This window comes from Grampus griseus (genome assembly GCF_964374135.1).
Source record: "Grampus griseus genome assembly, chromosome: 1".
Lineage (NCBI taxonomy): Eukaryota > Metazoa > Chordata > Mammalia > Artiodactyla > Delphinidae > Grampus > Grampus griseus.
Window position 1 is genome coordinate 177,693,335 of NC_139017.1, and position 14,502 is coordinate 177,707,836.

At 47.0% G+C, this 14,502-nt stretch overlaps 1 protein-coding gene across 1 annotated transcript in view; it reads right to left on the minus strand.

Moving 5' to 3' along the window:
* The window catches only part of CAMTA1 (calmodulin binding transcription activator 1), an 895,524-nt gene that overhangs the window by 31,226 nt on the left and 849,796 nt on the right, over positions 1–14,502 (minus strand). Inside the window, 1 exon segment of the mRNA XM_082665985.1 lies at positions 1,017–1,168. Within this exon segment, the coding sequence (XP_082522111.1) occupies positions 1,017–1,168 (152 nt within the window).

Consider the following 14,502-nt stretch of genomic DNA (forward strand, 5'->3'; position numbering starts at 1 on the left):
GGTGATGTCTCAGCGGTGGAGGTAAGAAACACCATCAGTCCCTTTAAATTCATTCTAGGGGACTTCCCTGGTGGCGCAGGGGTTAAGAATCTGCCTGCCAATGCAGGGGAAAACGGGCTTAATCCCTGGTCCGGGAAGATCTCACATGCTACGGAGCAACTAAGCCCGTGCGCCACAACTACGGAGCCCACACTCCTAGAGCCCGTGCTCCACAACAAGAGAAGCCATCGCAGTGAGAAGCCCATGCACTGCAACAAAGAGTAGCCCCCACTCGCCGCAACTAGAGAAAGCCTGCGCGCAGCAATGAAGACCCAACAAAGCCAAAAAAAAAAAAAAAATTAATTAATTAATTAAAAAAAATTTATTCTAGGGCCTCCTGAAAAATAATTTCTGCCTAGGAAACTTCCCCAAAATGAAGCTCCTAAATGAAATTGACATAAAGCCTAGACTAACGGGACTCTAAAATAATATTTGATGATTTCCCCGTACCTGACAATAATAATGCGTTCATCCCGGAACTGATGAAAAAGCATTTGTAACGACGACAGAATGTATAATGTTCTACTATTCTGCACTGAAAAATTACAGAAACAGTTTCTCTGGGCCCTTATAAAACAATTATGTTTTCTATTTATACTTAAGATAAAGATAGAACACAAAACACAAAATAGGTTCTAATTGAACTCTGAGCCCAGCGAATCTGAGTCATCGCTTGGCCTCTGTTCTGTCACTGGATGCCCGCCCTCCCGCTATCAGATAACTGCAGTGAGTTCTGAGATCAGTAAGTGATTCAAGGCTTAGGAAGGTGAACCACTGAGAAGCCCCACAGTCCAAGGCTTCTTCCCTAACACAGAGTTGAATACTCAGAAACACAGGGACTACAAAGCACCCCCCTGCCTCTTGCCTCTTCCAGGAAGGGTGCCAGCAGCAGCAGAGAAGGGACTTGTGATCGACAGCCTCGCACATCAATAAAACATTAGACACCATGAAAGGCGACAGTCCGCGCAGACTCGTACCTGAGCTTGGCTTCCTCCGTTCCCACTACCGCTGCCCCCTCCGCTGCTCCCTCCTCCGCTCCCCTGCTTGTGCTGCTGGGACCCGGTCATCTCAGCCATCCTCCTTTCCATCTGCTCCAGTCGCTCAAGGATGGACATCCTGAACTGGTTATCTAGGGCAGAACAAGGAAGAGTGAGGTTGTGTTCTGGAAGAAGGGCCATTAACACGTGGCCTAGGCGAGCCTGCAGGACGGGCATCCAAGATGGCCACCGACCCAACCAAATCACCGGGCTTTGCCCAGGCTGGATGTCTCCAGTGCGGTAGTGACCCTGACACTTCACATAAGACTGCAGCCTCGACAGCAGCCCAAAGTTCTCAGCGAAAGGAACAGAAAACCCCTTTTTGTCAAGGTCCTGGTTTCAGGTTCCTGGACCTCATTTCTTTGGCAAATTCCCCAATGGAAACCTTGAAGAGAGATCTGGTTGAAAGGCCCCTAGAGCAAACAAATGAAATGAATACAATTTAATTTAAATCACTGGAAGAAAGCAATCACTATGGGAAAGAAGAACACACACAACCCCACACAGATACAGATATCTAGATTTTTTTTTTAAGTAGTATCTTTTACCCACACACTGGGAAAAAAAAAAAAAAAAAAAAGATTTTCTGATCCAGGCTCTAGCCACAGACACACACATACATTAGAGCTGGAGTTAGGTAAGAGCAAATGCAAAGGCCCTGAGGCAGAACGTTCCAGGAGCAGAAGCCATGTGGCTGGACCACAGCAGAGAGGAGAGCAGAAGATGAAGCTGGAGAGGGGGGTAAGGACCAATCAGGACACAGTTAAGAACACTGGCTGTGCCATATGATGGTTGTGTAACTTTGAACAAAACCTTTGGTGTCTCAGTTTCCTTAACTTTTTTTTTTTTTTTTTGCGGTACGCGGGCCTCTCACTGTTGTGGCCTCTCCCGTTGCGGAGCACAGGCTCCAGATGTGCAGGCTCAGCGGCCATGGCTCACGGGCCCAGCCGCTCCACAGCATGTGGGATCTTCCCGGACCAGGGCACGAACCCGCATCCCCTGCATCGGCAGGCGGACTCTCAACCACTGCGCCACCAGGGAAGCCCTCCTTAACTCTTAAATGGGGATAGTAACTGTCCTTACCTCCGAGGGGTGTTGAGAGAATTTAATGAAGTAACAGATGAAAATGCTCAGGACATGGGTAAGTCCCAGATAAACGTGCCAGCCATCAGCATCACCTTGTGGCATGTGAATGAAATGTCTTGGGAAATTGATCAAACACCTGTGACAACATAGTTCTTCCTCAAAATTGCTAATGGAGTCACTATTTTCCAAATACAGACAACTGAATCATGAAAAGGAGTACCCTCGGGGAATATTTTATCAGCGTTCCTTGCCATCCTGACTGTAAATCCTGACACTAGTGGGTAAAGCGTATCGATCCTACGAGAGATTAAAAAGTGGACGGAGCTAACACTTACCGAATCCGTGCCAGTCACTGTGTAAATAACTTGACAAATGTTAACTCATTTACCCTCACGGCCATTGTGTGAGGCCGGTCCTGTCACTGTCTTCATTTTACAGATGAAGACACTGAGGCATGAAAAGATACCTGGCTTCTCCGTCTCCAGGACCCGGAGCTAAGCCCCCATGTGACAACAGGAAGGGAAACTTATGGGAAGAGAAGATGCACAAGGATCAGACGGACTTACCCGAGGGAACGGAACTTTTTTTCTCAAAGTAAAAAGATAGTAAATACGTTTTCAATTCGGTATTGAAAACGGGGAAGTTTTCAATACCGAATGTCAAATTGGTCTCACTTCTCTAAACCACAAAAGCAAGAGGAGGTAGACTGCTTTTCAAGACTTGTGGTATTATTTTCTTAGTGAGCTATTTCCAGGAACAACACGAGAGGAAAAAATCCTTCCTCTTTACAAGTGAAAGGTAACGTCTCTCTGTTCCAATTTCATGCAGACAGGTGTGACGAACTCTGAGGACCCTCTAAGCACCTCAGTGGCACAGTCACGGATGGGGGAGTAACCCTGAATGGATCTGCTTGTGATGCACTGGCCATGGCCGTGGTCATCCTGTGACCACTAATGGAAAACAACGTGACTTCAGAGTTGATTTTAGAATCCTTACTCCATGCCCTCCTCATTAGATAATGGAAATTTTGTAGAATGTGGGACTTCTCCATCTGGAGCCAACTGAGGACAAAGAATTTTACCTTTCAAAAAGAGTGTGATCCGGGCTTCCCTGGTGGCGCAGTGGTTGGGAGTCCGCCTGCCGATGCAGGGGACACAGGGTCATTCCCCGGTCCGGGAAGATCCCACATGCCGCGGAGCGGCTGGGCCCGTGAGCTATGGCCCCTGAGCCTGCGCGTCCGGAGCCTGTGCTCCGCAACGGGAGAGGCGACAGTGGTGAGAGACCCGTGTAACGCAAAAAAAAAAAAAAAAAAAAAAGAAAGGTAAGAAAAAAAGAGTGATCCCAAGTGGAGCAGCAGTTATCCTTCGTGGTATGTTTATAAATTCTCCCTGCTTCCTGCTGATCCTGCTAGCCAGACAACCACTCATCTCTGAACCCACCCAGAGACCCTCACTCATCCCACTGAAACAGCTTAAGCCTCTATAGCCATGTTCTGATGATTTCTTCTGCCAGCCTGCAAATCTTGCATCTATTAAGTGAGTGTTCAGAATCCGATTCGCTTCTCTCGGAGATCGGTTTGCACTTGTCTGGAGCACAGCGGCCAAGATTAACACGCCACGTCATGCCAAGGGGCAGAAGGGCACAGAGCTCGCCACCCGACTGTGCTCAGCCCATCGGGGTGGCTCTGTTCTGGCTGCGGCGGTGACAGCGCAGGCAGCCCCGGCTCGTCCCCCCAACTCCACCCATCCCCCACCCATCGCCTGCCAAGCGTGGACACTGCAGACCGACCCTCCCCGACATCGCGGAGCCAGGCCCTGCCAATGCATCTCCCCGCCAAAACACTGTCACCACGACGCCTTGTCTGCCCCAGGGGTCACTGGTTCCCTGCTTCTGGGCTGCGTGTCCAGCTTCGGCGCCACAGCGGACTGTGCAGTCAGCTCTTGCGTGTGATTAAGCTGCTCTGAGAAGCACTTCGTGAAGATACTCAGAAGCAGTTTTTTTGCCTCTTAAGAAAATTATATCGTGCAGAACGGCATCTCTGAGCCTCTTGACTCCAAAGGGGGGAGGTAGTGATGATTAAAACAGGAAACAACTGAGCTGGCATCCCAGAGAGTCAGGTCTGTGCCACCCTGTGAATCAAGAATCGGAGCCTTTCTGGTCATACTTCCTTTCCTCTGCGAGGCTTCCTCCGATGGATAAAATGATGGTGTCCAGCTCTCCATGACTGGCAAGTCAAAAGCAACAACTTCATGCTTGTTTCGGGCTTTACAGCTTTATTAACTAAAACATTATTGCAAAACACTTGGCAATTTCAGAGCTCTCTCTCATCTTAATTGTATATTGTGTGAAATTATAGGATGAGGGTAATACAATTAGAAGCAAAAAACTTTTTCTGATGAAAAAAGTACATTTGAAGATCTATTTGTTCATGCACAAGTATTTATTGAGCACCTACTGTGTACCAGGCACTGGGGGATGGCTTAGTGAAGAGATCCCTGTGCTCCTTTGTTGGCCAACAAATAATTTCTGCAGCCTGAATGAACCTGGGTTGTTAAATTAATGCACTGTGGAGGCGGGGAGGAGAGGAAAACAAATAAGGTACAGATTGAGGGGGCTGATGAATTTGGCTGCAGTCTTGCCCACGATGTTTCAAACAGAGCCAACGGTGATTCAGCTTTGAGGGGTTGCAACCCCCCTGTCCTTAGGACAGTCTGAGTGAAGCGACTGGACTGCTCCCTCATGAGACCCGGCTGCACGGAAAGTAAGCTGAGGGCACCCACTTCCCGAAGCACGTGAGCCTCCAGGGTTATACGTCTGGGTCCCCCCTGCAGCGGCAGTGGTGTCTGGGTGCTCACCCTCCGGCTCGTGCCCGCTGCAGGCAGTGTGCCACCCGAGCAGAGGCGTCTGCTCAGCCTAGTGGTTCTCAGGTGCCAGCAGGCATCAGAATCACCCAGTGGGCTTTTTGAAACACACTGGTGGGGGCAATGCCCAGCTTGTTTTGGTGTTAGTGTTGGTGTTGGTTTTGCTAGGTTTGGGTGAGCTTAGAGGGTGCACTTCAAACACGTTCTCAGGTGACGCTGATGCTTCTGGTCTGAGACCACATTTCAAGAACTGCTGCTCTAAGACCCCAGCCTCCTTCCTCAAGAATGAATCCTCTTTCCACCCCAGTGCTTGTTAAAGAAGGACCCCAGGACCACCTGCTCGAGCAGAAGCACGGGTTCCCACCCAATGTGGACATGCAAAATGTCACCTCCCGTACATCATCCCCGGTCCATCCACACGGGCTCTGCCAACAGCATTGGGCTGTGCATCTTCTCAAGCACACGGCCAATTCAGACCTGACGACACTCGAAAACGATTTAAAATCCACCTCCTTGCACTGCTCTCTGCAGCTAACCAGGCACTCCTCTCTCACCCCCATCAGGTCTTACCTCTTTATTACTTTCTTTTTCTTCTGAGTGGGATGTCTTCCCAGGTGCCTGTCTTTGCCTCCTGCTTTTCTCTAAAGCAGTCTATTTACTTGTGTGGTTTCAGGGAATGAGATCTTTCAACTATCATGCAGCAATTCCTTCCCACTACATTCAAGACACACGCACCCACCTACCTGTACCCCAGACAAAAGGTAAATGATGCTGATGGCTTTGCAGCAAGTCTGGCTCACGGTTCATTCCAAGCCTCTTCCCGAGCCCGTTCGAGCTGCACCCTTTTTAGCAGAAGCAGCATTTCTAGACTGGGCAGCGATGACATAGTGGAAAGAACACTGGAGTAGAGAGAGGAGCTCCAGGTTTAATTCTGTCACTGTGTGACTCTGGAAAAATAATGACCATTTTGCACCTCAATTTCCTCTGTAAAATGGGAGTATCACTATCTGTGCTGCCCGTGAAGACGAAATAAACTGAATTTTTGAAAGTGGTCAGACTCTCTTAAGTCCGAACTACTATTGGACAGGGACCTTTTACCCAGTCATACCTCTGGAACGTTAAAAAATAATAATACATTTAAAAAAAGTTTTTGAATAATTGAGATTCACAGATGAGTTGCAAAGGTAGTCGAGTTCCCACATACCCTTCACCCAGTTTCCCCTAATATGAACATCTTACGCAATTAGGGTACATTTGTCAAAACTCAGCAACTAACACCGGTATATCGCTACTATTCACTAAATTATAGACTGGAGTTAGACCACACCATCAGAACTGAATTAGAATTAATGTATTTTTTTCTGTTCCAGCATCCAACCAAGGATACTATGTTGCATTTGGCTGTTAAATCGCCTTTCTCTTCTCTCATCTGTCACAATTTGAGCAGTTTTGAAGACTACTGGTCAAGTACTTTGTAGATGTCCCTGCCTTGAAGTTGGCCTGACATGTCTTCTAATGATTAGACTGGAGTCACGGGTTTTTACCTAGAGGATCCGAGGGGAAGTGCCCTGCCCATCACACAAGCAGGGGTAAATGATGATGTACTGCTGAGGTAGACCGTGATCATTTGCTCTATAAACCTACAGTGCTCCATGATAAAGTTCCTATTTTCCTCTCTCCCTACTCTATCCCTAAGTCCAGCCGAGAAAGGGGATGAGAATTAAGCTCCACCCTGTGGATACAGGAGTATCCACACATATTATGTGGAGTTCTCCTAGAAGGAAGATTTGTCCTTCGTGATTTACTTGATCAACCTTTCATCTGCACTAGTATGAACTCATGGATATTTATTTTACACTTTGGTCATCATCCGATACTACATTAATTGCCCCAATTGTCCCAGCATGGCCACTGGGCGCTCTTTCAAGCTGGCTCCTGTGTCCCTTGGACATACCCTCAGCTTTTTTCCCTTCTTTTTCGAGCACTTCCTTACTTTCTGGCATTACCGGATGCTCCAGGCTCATCTTGTACTCTCCCTGTCCCAGCCCTAGAATCAGCGGTCTCTCTAGGGAGCCCTGGTTTCTTTTATTGGAGAATGGCATGTAGAAACCAAGATCCGGGTGCTAGGTGTGCTCAGTACTGCTTGAGTGTCACTGCTCCTGGGCCCTCTCAGTGCACAGAGCCAGGACAAAGTTGTAAGTATAACAGCCCATGTATGCACACATATCTATAATTATTTTTCTATCTATATGAAAATAAACATGAGTTCATACAATGTCTCCAACTCTAACACAGCACTGCAGTATTCATTCTACCCTTCTAGGGGGCATTTTAAACATAGATAAAATGATGGTGGAAGTAACTGTGTTACCTGGATATAATAAGTCGATAAAATAAATGCTGAAAAGACATCTTCCTGATACATTAAACTACAAAGAGAGAAGCCTAGGCCTAATTTCTGTATCTCAAAAGTACAGGTACAGGCTATAGCATGTAGTATATCCAACTACTTTGTTATCCTTCAGTTCCTAGAGTTTTCCAACAACACTAGAAAACATAAAGAAAAATACACTCCTAATCCCAGAATAGCTCTGAGTACTACGGAGATCAAGAAGATGAAAAAACATTTCCAGCCAACTGCTGGCCCGCTTCATGTCCCCTTTACTCTTGCTGGGCTCACCCTGTCCAAGTGTCTCCTCAGGGCTACCACACAAAGTGTCACACAGCACAGCAGCAGTCATGGGTCATCTCTGCATCTCGCTTTGACAGGGATTCCTAACCCTCAAAGCGACTCATTTTAAAAATGTCCCCAATTAATATCGACCTAAAATTCCTAAGCAGTACCGAAGTTTTAACACAGAAAAAACTTCATGAAGTCAGACACCCGCAGTATATTCTAAGTTTAGAAGGTTTGGGATTTGCTGCTGTAAAATTGGAGAATCCCAAGTGTTTGGGCATCTGATGAGAGAAAGCGTCTGTGTCAGGAACCAACGACTAGCTGGACTTAGGCTAGTGCTGGTCTCAGGTGTTCAGCTGCACCTAGTGACCATAACCTCCTATCGATTATGCACAACGCACTTTAAATCTTGGAACTGAATTGATTTTCATGACTGTATTGAGCAATACAACGTGAAGCAATTTCTGACTTTATATCAGATACTCTTGCTAAAAAACACTTAGCTGCCTCCCCTGTGACCTGCAAATAAAACGTCAAGTGTCTGGTACGGCAGGGGAGGCTCTTTGCTGACGGCCTCGGGCTACTTTTTAGGGGTCCTCTCATACTCACTGTTCTCCAAAGCCATCAGGAACCTTACACGTTTCTGTGCCTCGGGTGATGCCAACCTTTCCCCACGTCCACGTGGCGACCGTCTTATTCTTCAGAGTGTGGCTCAAACATCCCTTCAGTTTTATGATGTGTAGCTGCCACTGAGCATCTACGTAGGCCAGACATTCCACATGTGTTATTTCTGATCTGGAAAACAACTCTGATTTTCCTCTTTCTTTTACAGATGAGGAAGCTGAGGCTCCGAAAATGTGTTATTTACGCGAGGTCCTAAGTATCAGGGCAGGGATTAGAGTGCAGGTTAGACTCCAGACCCACGTGCTTTCCAGTCTACCCAGCAAATCGTCATGTCTCGCTCTGTGTCCTGTGTATAGTTATTTTCTTACACATGTCATTTCTACCAGAATGTACAGTTATTTTCTTACACATGTCATTTCTACCAGAGCGAGCTGTCTGCAAGTCTTGTATCCCTGGTATCAGATACAGAATGGGGGCCCAGTCAGTGGAAAGGAATATTCTTTTCTAATTTAAGCTTCTTCAGAAGCCAATTTGTGGATGATGTCATTCAAACTCTGGGGCAGGGGCTCTGAGTGACCTCTGCTCTCCACAGTGGGCTCCCAGGGACGATACTCCAGTTAGCCAGTTTTACCCCTTAGCCCCCGGGGAAAGAAAGAACAGTCAAAATGCTCAGAACCCAATGGAGGTGCCTTGAAAGCACGTGAAAAAGCTCTAGGCATCTGCCTGGCTGGCTGCCCTTTCCTGGGGGATCAGGTAAGGAAATAATGTAACTGTATTGGTGAAGACGCTGGCAGAAAAGCTGAGGAAGATCTGACCCTTCGTAGACACAAACTGGAATTTCACGGCAACGTCACTTTCCTTTATCCATTCAGCGTCACATTATAAATATAGATCCCTACCTTCTAGGTATTCCTACTTTTCCCTGGTGAAACGGAGTATCTGGAACACAGTGGCTGGCAGCACACCTTGATCTAATTAGTTACGAAAGTGCTTAACAGGTTAAGCTGTTTTAGAGACATGACATTTTTACCGTGTGAGACCAAAGAGACATTTTCTAGAACAGCCTCAGAAAGCGGGCATGGCTTTGCAGGGCCTGAAAATCAGCCGACAAATAACATCTGCAAACCGGAGCTTGTGATTCCAACGGCTTGACCCGGGCGACCGCCGGCCTTACTGCCAGAGCAGAGGAGCAAGTTTTGCCTTGGCAGGTAAATGAATGAAGGCGCGATCACCAGATACCATCTGCTATTTTAAAACGCGTTATTTGTGGCTTGAGCACACATGTGCCCTCCTGTTGCTATTTGGACTGGGGACCAGAGGCCGTGTCTCTCGTTCCATTTCCAGCCCTTGGCTGAGCTGGCAGGAAGGGTTGATGAAGCAAAGGAGTCATGACTTGGGCTATTTCTGTAGAGAACCGTAGCTGCTGCTTTGGAAGCCTCCTGCATTTTGCAGGAGGCTCAGAAAGACGGGGAAAGTCGCCTGATTCCTTCCCAGAATCAAGGGGCCGCTGGAGTGCAGGGAGCTGCTCTTCCCCGGCGAGCTACTGAAGACGTCCAAGTGCAGAGGAGAGGGTGAGGCCCGGCCGGAGATAAGGCACAAGCTGTACCGCTCTGATTTTCCAAAGCAATGGCTAAATTTAGCCTTAGGAAAAACTGCCCTCCTCCACTTCTTCAAAACTCCCCAGCGCTATGGACCAAAACACTAGAAATGACACCAGCAATTCTTCTTCAGACTTTCTTCATTGGCAGGGAGGGGGGATTCATGTTGCTTCTTGGTCTGTGTTTCACCCTGTTCACGAATTCAGAGTCTTAGGCACGACAGGGAAAAATCCTTTAAGCTGACGAACAGCGGTGAGGAGACAGACTGCTAGAGAGCTGCAAAGCCAATCTACAAGGATTTCTCCTTTGAGATCTTGCAGCGCTACAGCTGGAGCTGCACGAGGGCGAAGATGTCCAACCTCTCCTCCAAGGACAAGAAGGGTCAGTGGAACCCAAGGAGCTCCGCTGGATCACGCCACGGCATCCAGCATGTAAGGGCACCTGAATTACGCAGCAGTCAACTTCACCGTCGGTCACGTAGCGAACCAACTGCAGTTCGAGGCAGCAAAACTGCCCCTAATTAGCATGAGAGCGAAGGAAGTCGGGAACTCTGACACAGATTCTATACCTACCGTCATCTAATCTCAAAAGAGGGGCACGTTTCAGGTTTGCTAACGTCCCCCAAAGCAACACAGTTGGAGGCCACTGCCTCAACAGTTTCAGCACCCAGTGAAAATGAGAGATATTATAAGCGCGGATTGAGACATTCTAGAAATGGATGAAGTGACGGAGGAAAGCCTGTTACCAGACACCAACGGGGTCTTTAGAGGGAAAAAGCGCTGTAACAGGACTTGGAAGTGAACAGCCACCTCACCTGGACGTAAGGATGTGAGCGGGGGATGAACTTTAAATGACTTGCACGGAGGAAGTGGAAAAGGAAAACCCTGCCTTTAAGAACTACAATTGCCAAGACGCAGTACAAAACGCACGGGAATTGTCAAGGGGCAAGAAACCATTAATTAACCGCCGGCAGGTTGTTCTGGGGTGCCCAGCTGTGCCAAAAAAACCACTCCGAGTCCTCGGGGAAGAAAGATGGAGAATCAGGGCCAGAACAGACTCATTCTGCGAATGTCGAATGTCGACTGCACAGCCCCTGCTGGGACACCACTGCCGGGCACCGGCCAGGGCCCTGGGGATGGGACAGCGAACAGGACAACTCAAGTTGTGGTGGTGGCCACCAGGGACGCAAAAACCAAATAAGACATAAATAAGCCTTCATTCCCAGAACCTCAGCCTAATGGAAATAAAGGGGAAGGAAGAGAGATCTCGACAGTTCTATGGGGCCAGCGCCTGCCTTTGCTCTGCTCAGTGCCATCTTCCCGAGGCCTGGGACGTAGTAAGCCCTCAATACATACTGAACAAGGGACTGATTTCATCTGTTCAAAATAGAAAGTGTGGATCTCAAGCAGAAGAAGGTAAAGGAGATGAACCAAGTATTTGTTTCCCTTCATCATTTCTAGGTGACTTTTCTCCAGCCGAGTTACTAAAAGCAGCTCCCTCCCTTCTCTCGGGGCCATGCTTTCCTAATCCCATCAAACAGATCGGGGACCAGGCATCTGAAAACAAACAAACAAGAAACTGAGACGGTTCATGATAACACTTTCACCTTAGCAGCCCTGCTTCACGAGGTTGGGAGGAGAAAAGTTGAAAACGCAATAAAAAAGAAAACTCTGCGAGTAAGATGTGTTACAAGGTGGGGCAAAGACGTAAAAAAAAAAAAAAAAAAAATCCTGGCTGCTTCTAGTGAATGCTTCTAATCATAAGAGATGTTATTTGCCCTGAGTTCCTGGTGGTTTTCAGTATCTGACTGAAAAACCACGTGTCCGGGATTCTAGTTGAAACACTCCTTCTTTTGCTGTTTCTAACTCGCTCTCCATAAATTATTTAGAGCTGCTGCTGGCAATGCTTTTCTTCCAGGGCTAATTGTAGGGATGCCATCTGCACAGATGTTCCAACTGTCCTGCTACCTCATGAGAGAGTGTAAGTCCAAGAAGTTCCACAAATATGTGTTTTCTTAAACACTGGATTCTACAGAGAACTCAAAAGTGTATTAAGTACAATAATTTTTTTTTTACAATGCCATAAGATTCTGTAAAAATCTGGAATAAATATAGGCGAAGAAGTCCTTTCCAAATCAACAGACTGAAATGCCTATATTTTAAAAGAAGTAGCTGTATTACTTTAAGATACTGGATGTATTAAAAAGTAAGTCAAAATAGATAAAATCATCTAAAGATACTATTTTACAATTTATCATAGGCCTTTCTGACAAACAGAGAAATCTTTTTAAAAATCCAAGTTATACCACTTTTTTTTTTTTTTTTTTTTTTTTGCGGTACGCGGGCCTCTAACAGCTGCGGCCTCTCCCGTCGCGGGGCACAGGCTCCGGACGCGCAGGCTCAGCGGCCATGGCTCACGGGCGCAGCCGCTCCGCGGCATGTGGGATCCTCCCAGACCGGGGCATGAACCCGTGTCCCCTGCATCGGCAGGCGGACTTCCAACCACTGCGCCACCAGGGAAGCCCCAAGTTATACCACTTTAACCATTTTATTCCAAAATAAAATATTTCTCCAAGGGAATCACCAGAGCTGTGGAAAAATTTTAGCCATGAAGCTCCTCTTTAGCACACTGTCATGACCCCTATGAGGACCATTTTCTGTCCTGGCTCCAGACACCACATAAAAACACATCGAGGGCTAAGCTCCTGTGTCTGCAGGCTACTAGCTTCCACACTTTGAGTCTGGGAGGCTGTAACTTGGTACTACATTTCCCATTAGGGCTCCACCCCTAAACCAGAGTCATCTTCAAATTTTTGCAACTTCCAAATGAGTGAGGCCTGAATGAATGTATTAGTGAGGCTGCTATTCAAACATCCCTTGGATTAGGTGAAAAAGCTAAAAACGGAGTGATTTTCACGAAATGGGGATGCAACTTGATTTCATACAGTTGTGGGGCTGTCCTATTTCCTGTCCTCATGGAAGTCCCCAAATTGGGCTTATTTAATCATCCCACTCAGTGTACAATAAGTCTCCGACGTACGAATGAGGTCCGTCCCGAGAGCTCGTTCGTTAAGCCCAATTTTTTCGTTAAGTACAACAAAGTTAGCCTAGGTACCCAACTAACACATAGCTATATAGTACTGTACTGTAATAGGTTTTTAATACTTTTCACACAAATAATACATAAAAAAACACAAAAAATAAACATTTTTAATCTTACAGTACAGTACCTTGAAAAGTACAGTAGTACATCTGGTATACAGGGGCTGGCATCGAGTGAACAGGCAAGAAGAGTTACTGACTGGAGGAGGGAGAGGAGGTGGGAGATGGCAGAGCTGAAGGATCATCAGCAATAGGGGGCGGAGAGCGAGCTGCAATGTCACTCACGCCTGACGCTGACGGCACAGGTTCTGGTTCCTTGCTGGATTCAATTCCATCTACCCTCCTGAAAAAACGATCCAGCGATGTCTGGGTAGTAGCTCTTCTTTTCTCATCATAGATGACACGGTAGCACTGGATTGCATTCTGAACGGCTGCCGCAACCTTCGTGTACCGTTCTATGTTCAGGTCCTGTGCCTCAAACACTAACAGCGCCGCCTCCAATAAAGAAAACCCCACGCCATTTCCTGCATCGTGAATCTCTTCGGTTCTTCAGCTACTTCTTCTTCCTCTTGTCTCTCTTCATCCTTTCTCTGGGCCTCCGTTTCCATCAGGTCTACCGTCTTTTCGCGTCGCTCCACTCTCTCAATTATTTTCACTTTTGTTTTCCATCATGACTGCTTGGAGCTTCTTAGCACTAACAGCTACACCACCACTGCTTTTACACGTGCTTCCGGACATCCTGGGCTTGAAATAAAGATACTGTACCGCTGTACTCAATACAGTACTATAAAGTACACAAAAGCACAACCACTTGTAGCGGATGCATGCACATGACAATGTACGCCAGACACGTGAACTTACGTGATTGGAAGTGCAAACACACGTTCGCATCTTTAAAAGTTCACAACTTGAAGGTCTGTACGTAGGTGACTTAGCGTAGTTGATCTAAAGGTTCGGGAGCAGTTACATGATGGAACAAAAGGTCAATAACTAATTCAAATGGCAGTGGGCGCTAACCCTGGGACGCATCCCTCGCAAATCCCTAACGCAGCTTCACCTTTCTTTTCTCCCCTCTTCCTCTCTTTCCCGATTTCCCTTCACTGCCCTAATCCATTCCCTCTCAACCTCTCTACTTCCCTCCCTGCCCTCACTGAACCGGAACCAGTCCTGGATCTAGGTATGTCTCTTTGAGGTGACTGATAGAAACACTCATGATTAACAAGAGATTGGGTAAGACGACGATTCATGAAGAGAATAAAATAAAGCTCGGGTAGAGCCGTTATACAGAAAAGACATATTAAATCCTCTAAAATGGTTAACTGTGAGCCCCAAATTTGGCTGAACTCAGCAAACAAAGCAAAAAGGGAGGCAGGCAGTTTCAAGATCACTGTCAGTTGCTGTGGATAATACGGCTCTTCCAGGTACTAAGAGCTGAAAGAAATGTCTCCTACAGATGCTTATTCATAAGAAAGGCTGTGA